The following is an 8,297-nucleotide window of genomic DNA, read 5'->3' as shown; positions in this document are numbered from 1 at the left end:
CCATGACTAGGTAACGATATTAATGCGCTTTAGCTTTAAAACTATTCACGACTGGGATTGTTCGCTACAAAAATAAATAAAATAACAGTAATTTAAGAGTAAAGACTTGTAGCAGCGTTCGTATCATGTTCCCTGTTGCTCTGTTAGTTTGCCGAAACTAGAAGAAACCGTTGCAATCTCCTCACTTTTTATTTCCCTGTTTGCGAAAGTCGCCAAATTAACCTACTTTCCTGCCAGTCGACTTCTCCTGCGTCACTCGACTCACGAATGGTGCTGATTTCAGCGTTCTCAGAAAGCGAAGCGGCATTGCACGTGGACTACCTGTAGATAACAGTCGGCCGCGCCAAATATTTAAACGTCTGCCTGTTTGGAAGAAAGCCAACTTTTCTATAGCTGGAACGGTGTTGACGAAGAACGAAGGCGGAGTGTCTAGCAAAACTTTTGACGGATGTAACCAGCCGCACACGGCAGCGTTTATCATATCAGTTTGGTGCACGGAAGCTATTTCCACCAGGTGCGTTTGGTAAGCAGTTGACTGACGAGGTCACAGCACAGCAGAGCACAGAGATGGATCGTAGTGGGTTGAGAAGTCGAAGTCTCCTTTTGGATGAAGTTCGATCCTACCTTCCTACGAGACTAAGACCAGTTCAGACCAGGATTACTACAATAGGTGGTTCCCATCTCCTGGAAGAAAAGGACCCGTTCAGAGGGAAATATCTTTCAAGGGTACTTGGAGGAGGTTCTTGGTATGTAGGCGACTTACGACCGGATCTGCAAGTGGGAATGGTTCTACCTGGTTTGTTAGTAGGTAAGTGCGAAATGCAATATTTCTCACTTAATGTATTAGCTGTTACCTGCGTAAAATAATGAGTAATGTCTTAAAAAATGTTCTTATATTAAGCATGTTCATTGATGTTCTTAGTGACTAAATGAAATAGTCCACAGAAAAGAAAAAGAATATGATGATGCACTTGATGGAAAGACCTGAATTCAATTATCCGTCAAGGACTCGAGAAAACTTCATAATGCTTTTAAACTAAAAGAGAATTAACCCAATACAAAATTGCCAAGGTAATTTACATACATAATACACGAGGCTCGCAGCTTTATTTTTTTTTCCCCAATTCCAAACAACCGAATTTTGTTAGCAAGATCTAAATCTATATACTGCTATACAAAAACAAAATAACATACTTTTCGAATATCAGCTTGTGTTTAACTTCTGTTTGTCACTTGAATAAAATTAATGATTAATAATCGCAGTGAAAATAGAGCTGTATATATTATTGCTGCCGATGCTAGGGATTTAAGATGTTGCTCTCTTTAGCGCGCACGCTTTAAAGAGAGCAACATCTGAAATCCCTAGCAACATCTGAAAGAGAGAAAATCTGAAATTACGCTTGAGATTCGTCGCTTTGTAGAATAAACTTTATTGAGAAAAATACTTGCTTGATGAAAAATAATTTATGCAAGAAATATAGAGTATGGAAATAACATTCTGTTCCACAATCTGCTAACGAAGAGAAGAAAACGGATAAAATGAGTTATAGCAGAAAAATTTTAAGTACTTTTACCTGTACACTTAAACCAAAGGCGAGATTTGTTATGGTAAAAAAAAAAGAAATATGGCAATGAAGAAATCGAGACTTGCTCTTCAATTATCTTGAATAAAATTTATGTCTGATAGCATTATTTAGTTTGATATCAAAGATTTTAAAATTCCCATCCTCTCCTAAATTCCTATACGTATTAGGGCTCAAATGCCCGAACCAAGTAAACTTGCCTTTCAGAATCCTAACTATTGCTAGGGGAAATTATATAGGGCGTGTGTTGTCTGGAAAGCACGAATTTTCAAGTTTTCCAGAAAATTCTGGGAACTTCTTTTGGAAAAGGAAAAAAAAAAACGATTTTGGAAGGGGATGCTCTACTTCTTCTGTATGTCATCAACTAACTCACTCAGCTAAAATGCCCTTTTAAAATGTCTTTCAAACTAAAGGGCATTATCTCTACCGATAGTACCATATATATATATATATATATATATATATATATATATATATATATATATATATATATATATATATATATATATATATAATTTAAGAAACAACCGGAAAAGAAGTAAGTGCAGGTGTGTTAAATGCGTTAAACCACCTAGGAAGCACAGTGGTCCAGTTCCGTGGGATATCCCGAAAGCTCTTTCTCTCTCTCTCTCCTCTCCCTCGTGTGTGTGTGTGTGTGTGTGTGTGTGTGTGTGTGTGTGTGTGTGTGTGTGTGTGTGTGTGTGTGTGTGTGTGTGTGTGTGTGTGTGTGTGTGTAAACAAATTCGTTGTTTTAACGATTTTTACTAAAAAATAGAAAAATATACAGCAAAGTGTTAATAAAATGTATTAAGTTTTGGAGTTGGAGAGTCCCAAAACCTTTGTTAGGCTCGATCATTATTAATCACTAATCGACATTACATCTAACTAAATCTGATATCAATTAGCGTATTGGAAGGAGTCTGTTGGAACAAAACACTCTCATTATGGAGTCCTACAGAGCCTCACAAAATTATACAAACGATGTGCCTTTTGTACTTATAAAACGACTGTTAGACAAACGACGTATGATTCGCATACTGTAACTAACCATATGCCTATCTTTTATAATAACACTATTCACAGGAATATATGAAAATATAAAAATTTCGTTTCTAAATATTTCTAAATATTTAATATTTAGAGTGTTGCCAAGGTTACCATTCCAGGTTTAGACAATATCCATAAGCGTGGCTACTACTGCAAAGATAAAAAAGTTGATTAAAACACACGCAAGCATTTCATTCATCTGGAAAATGACTTCGAAATCAGCGGGTCATTTCCTGCCGAGACAATAGTCAATTTGCATACTTGCATGCACTCTCTAGCCACCTCTCTTTCATAGAGGCTGGCCAAACAATTACACAAGGTTTGAGATTGTAGCATATGGCCGAATAGTTAAGAATTCATAGTTTTGTTTTTTTATCTTAGTAAACTTAATGACTGTCTTGCTCAGGACATGCAAACAGTGGAATTGAAGAGCCTCGACATTATTAATTCAGGGACAATAATTCTCTTAGTAATGTAGTTTGAGGAGAAGAGGATGTTTGAATTTCGCTTGCGTGGAAATGCACTTAGTATAATCCTCTGTATGTTTTAATTTGGACTATAGACGAGTAATCAGGCTTGTAAATTCGTTCACGAAGTCACTAAAATAATATGCATTTAAGTCAATCAGTGGGACTTCAATTCGCGTCCTGAGGTATAAAAATGTAAACTACTGTTGAATCGTTGTAGATATTCCATAACGTTAACTAAAGTAAATGTAATACTATAATCGAAGCGCTTCAGGAAGAAGCATGCATTGCTTAATCCCATGGATTCCCAACCTTGCTGATTCTAGATTCAAAAACGTTCAGGTCAAATTAAGAAAGGTTACCATTCCAAATCACTACCTATTCCTTACCGATAATATTATCAAATATTAGGGGTTCTGAATAAACTTCAGTTGTCATCTCATATAACTAAGCTCCCATGATTAAAATATTACTATTATTATGTGACACCTCCAAGGAGTCCAAAGACTCATCGAGGAGGGCACCTGCTCTACAACTCTCTGTCTCCACCATTCAATCTACCAACTACAGCGAACCGCATCATCCACATCAATGCATCTACTGCCCACCACTAGTATTTTCACAGACAATCACAAACATCCATGCCCACGCCGGGATTCGAACCCGCAGCCTTTTGGCTGGAGAGCGGATACACTGACCACTCGCCAACCAGGCCGGGTTTATTTTCCGTATGACATCAATGAATACTTGCAATACACTTTTCTGAGCATAGTTCGCGATGTAATATATTTTTCGTTTTCAAGGTTACTTCATTAGTTTTGTCACTAATATTATAATTCACGGATATCTTATGGAATAATAATTTTTACCGCAGTGCAGCAGGAAATATCTGCAAGGAGTAATGATATACATTATTCCTTACTCCTTAATGATGACACATTAAAAGTATGGAACAGAATTATTAGATGGCTGTTAGATTTTACAGAGGAGATTATCATTGCTTCGCAGTATTCATTACGCTTAGATCATCGAACTGTAGATGTACTGTAACGTGACAATGCCATAACCTCTAATCTACGTTTCACTGCATTGTTTTCCCAATTCTTTGCACAGCTGTATCGTTTAAGGCAGGGGTTCTCAACCTTTTCCAGCGGCTTACCACTATATTTAATTCAAGATATTAGATGTACCAGTAAGGCAGTGGTTCACGTACCACTAGTGGTACGCGTACCATAGGTTGAGAATCTCTGGTTTAAGGGCTGCAGTAACATGATATCTAGCAAATCATGTTATATGAAACTGCAAATGAAATTACCTAAAATTATATACTAGAACAGATCTGATGGAAATTCATCTGCTCAATCAAGAATGTGAAATCAGTAAGTGGCTAGTAAGTACACCCGAACTCATAATGACAGAAAAAGAAAAGATTATTTTCTGTTAGCTTATGAACAAGCGAAACGTGTAAAACTTCGAAGACTCAAAATTTTGACTTTTAATACTTTCTGCAAAGGGTTTCTTCTGGAAGAATGTGGACTGCTTGACGTCACTAACATTCTGTGCAGGTGTATGGAAGCTTTAGAGAACATTGACTCGATTGTATTCCCCAATAAATATTTTTACATCGCATGGGGATTTTTTTAATTCATTTATGAATTCTAAAAATTCCCGAAATCTAAGTTAAATAGACATTCATTTTCATACTGGTTATCAGTTTTAAAATATCAGCCAATTCAGAGCTAAGAACACTGTTCGATTCGTATTGGGTACTGAGTTTGGATATAGTTATTCTAAATTATTGATGGGACAATTAAGGGAATATAGTATGTGTATTCTAGGACTGGTGTGTCAGTTTTACAGGAGGATAAAATTTTTCTATCTCCAACCAACTGACCCAGCCTACTTGAAAAGTCCTAAAAGTGTTCCTGACGTTCTTAACACGCTCGAACATTTTTTATAATCAATGGAGAAGGGGAGGGGGGGGGTATGTTATTATACAACCAACTGCTCCAAGGAGAAGTCATTAAATCCGGCTGATAACTAGATACAATCGCAAGAAAGGTGGATTACATGAGTGATATGAGGAACATTTGGATAATATCATTTAATCCATCTCAACACGAGGGTATAGAAATGCACGTTCGTATTGAAATATATCACTGAAATCATTTAATCGGAACACAAAATATTACGCTAATATTAATTCAATGATACCGATTGATATTCATTCTGTTCAGAGTTTGTTTTCCTTCGGCATATTTCAAATATGCGTGATCGTTCATTCCTCACAAAAAAACTGGTATATAAGAATAAACTGCCCATATGATTTGCGATAATAACGGACGTGATTGTGACTGCGTGTTGTTCATGGAAGATGAACAGCAACAATTTTGTTTAAAGCGACAGAAGAAACAACACTAATCGACGTTTACATGAATATGAAGGAAGCAGCGTGTATTGGTCAGCTGGGAGAGGGGAATTTTCCTTAGTTGCTACGAGGAGCAATTGTAATCGAATTTCAGGAGTCTGGTGATAATATAAACGAGTAATAGAAATAAAGTAAAAATAGGTAAAGCTGGCGGTGCTTGGTATACCATCCCTACAGTTCTGATTGGCATCTGACTGTCTTATACAAAAATGGCAATTTCTCCTCCTGGACACTAGGGTTTTTCATTCTGAAAAACAGGCCAACTCAGACAAACGCACGCACGTAAGAGATATAAAACACTGTCATCATATTGTTTCGGCTATAATTCCAAACAATCCTAACTAGTTCTGACTTCTTCCGTAGAATTCTCATAGAGAGATGCAGTCCATGGCCACAGAATTTGCTTGCAGCAGCTACAGTTTTTTTATATCAAAATTTTTTGGTCTTGCCTTTTGAGACATGACCAATTTTAAAAGACTAGGCAAAACCAATTTATATAAATAAATCTTATGATTGTTTTCTGAGTTCTGTACTTTTCATTTCAGCGATCCTTCTACAAACTGCCAGCATAATTTAATAACCCGAGTGACTTACGAGAGATCACAAAACAATTACAATTTACTCTAACTGTAAAACAAAGAATCGGCTTTAATGGCACTTGAAACAGAATTTCAAATGTTAAAAGTCTTCTCTAATGATACTGTGATATAAATAGTAAAAACTCAACAAGCTTTTCGTAACTTCGAATGCAATGATTGCATTTGGAGAACATCATAAAATCAATAATAAATGTGAAGAGAAAAACAACCTTCTTATCGACTGTTAGAAATCATACCTCGTTATTTAACCGAAGAACTAATTTTAGATCACTGTGAAAGAAAACGCGAGCTTTAGAAAATGCCCTCTCATACACCTACCCCCACCCACCCACCCACCCACACCCACACCCACACACACACAATGTTAGCCCATTGCCGCTAACATTTACTGCTTTTATATTCTTCTTTGATACGCTGGTCCATAAAGGGTCCACACGACACCTACGCATTTTATGATAATTTATTGCGGATCTCTCACAACATCAATTACACTGGCGTCATATAATGATTTTCTCGATATCAGAGAATCAGTGCAGCATGTTGTAATGAATGGTCGGACGGCAGTTCTCCTTAGTTTCAACAAAGGAACTATATTTAGGCTGCTCAGTTAGCATTCCATTCTTCAAAGCCATTGTAGGACATGCGAGGCTAGACAGATTATCTCTCTGCAAGCGAAAGATTTATAATAAGTGGACAACACTAGTCATGCCATGGAAATGAGACAATGAAATTGTTTCATAACTTACTTCACTTTCGAGTGATGTGATTTTGAACAGTTTTGCCTGAGTCTGCCTCGAATGTATTGGTTCTGAAAATGTGGTTAGCATTTAGGGATGGGATATTTTATGGAATCTATCATGACTTTCAATCCAGAAAAGTAGAAATAGCATTTTAGAATGCTTTATCTGCTGATACTATGGAAAAACACATTTTTTTATTATCTTTCTTCTTTTCCGAAGTGTAACTTTTTTCAAACTTGTCGATTCGGTGACTAGTTATTCTGTTTATGAACTGATACTGATTTTTTCCTTTTTTTTCTTCTGTCGCAGCTGTATTTCCATACTCCATGATATTTCGTATCTCATACGATAATACGCAAATGCTGTCTTGCAAGCTTAGTCCAGATATGTTTCCTTGATCTAATATCGAATTGATGAAGTTTTTCAGAATACACATGTATTTCAGGAGGAACGGTAAATATTTTGTCAGGTGGTAGTATCTATTATTCTGAGTAAAAAAGCTCATATGAACATGTGTCCAATTGTCAATGGATGCGGAGATACAGCTATTTGAAACTGGCAAGTAGAGCTCCGATGCGCGCGCAGCACTCTTTAGATCAGATGACCAGCAAGCAGCTCTAAATCAGATGTGACCAAGAAGCAGTTATAACCTGACTTAATTTCGTGTTAGAAGTGTTGTTAAGAATGCCGCACATCTTTACACATGTTGAATATGTTGACATTGTGATGCGGTTTTTGAAATCGAAGTGTTGCTGCTCCGGTACTATGCGGTTTCCGACGGTAGCCGCAGAGTACCGGATTCAAGTGTGTTTACTTCTACGTGAACAAAATGTGGATGAAGTAGAACACATTCTTCAGTCTTTGGAACGTAGTCCTACTACAAGTACACGGAGAATTTCTGCACGTAGCGTGTTCCACATACAAGAGTATGGCGAACATTACGTGAGCAAGGTTTGTATCTATTTCACAAACAGCAAGTGCAACACCTTCCTCCTGGAGAGGAAGACAGTCGATTGGAATTTTGTCGGTGGGTAAATGCTAATCGCCGATTAATTCCACTAATACCGTTCACCGATGAAGCTACTTTTACCTGTGATGGTATCGACAGCACCCATAACTGGCATCGATGATCCGAATAAAATCCACATACAGTGGTATGTGGATCTCAGTCGGAAACAAATTTCCAACATCACTTCTCTGTAAACGTGTTATTTGTATTTATTGACTGTTTGAATGATACAAAACACATCGACACTCATTTGATTAGGCCTGTTGTGTTACCAAATCATCGTATGATCGATATTCACTTGATTGGGACTGTTGTGTTACCAAATAGTCTCACAGGGCCCATTTATCTACAATTTCTGCAAAACAAACTTCCTGTTATTGGAGGGCGTTCCCTTGACTACAAGCATTGGTATGTCTTTCGGCAC

General features: G+C 37.1%; 1 protein-coding gene across 1 annotated transcript in view; it reads left to right on the top strand.

Annotated features, from left to right (window-relative positions):
• The first annotated feature begins 387 nt into the window (after nt 1-387).
• Nucleotides 388-8,297, top strand: part of LOC150105532 (dual specificity protein phosphatase 19-like) — a 23,593-nt gene continuing 15,683 nt past the window's right edge. Inside the window, exon 1 of the mRNA XM_090394244.1 lies at nt 388-808. Within this exon, the coding sequence (XP_090250370.1) occupies nt 568-808 (241 nt within the window). The 5' untranslated portion in view covers nt 388-567. The remainder of the gene's footprint in view (nt 809-8,297) is intronic.

Source organism: Typopeltis vanoorti, chromosome 6 (genome assembly GCF_054136105.1).
Source record: "Typopeltis vanoorti isolate ZY-2024b chromosome 6, IOZ_Tvanoo_1.0, whole genome shotgun sequence".
Lineage (NCBI taxonomy): Eukaryota > Metazoa > Arthropoda > Arachnida > Uropygi > Thelyphonidae > Typopeltis > Typopeltis vanoorti.
Note: the sequence above shows the minus strand (reverse complement) of the source record. Positions and strands in the feature narration are given on the sequence as shown.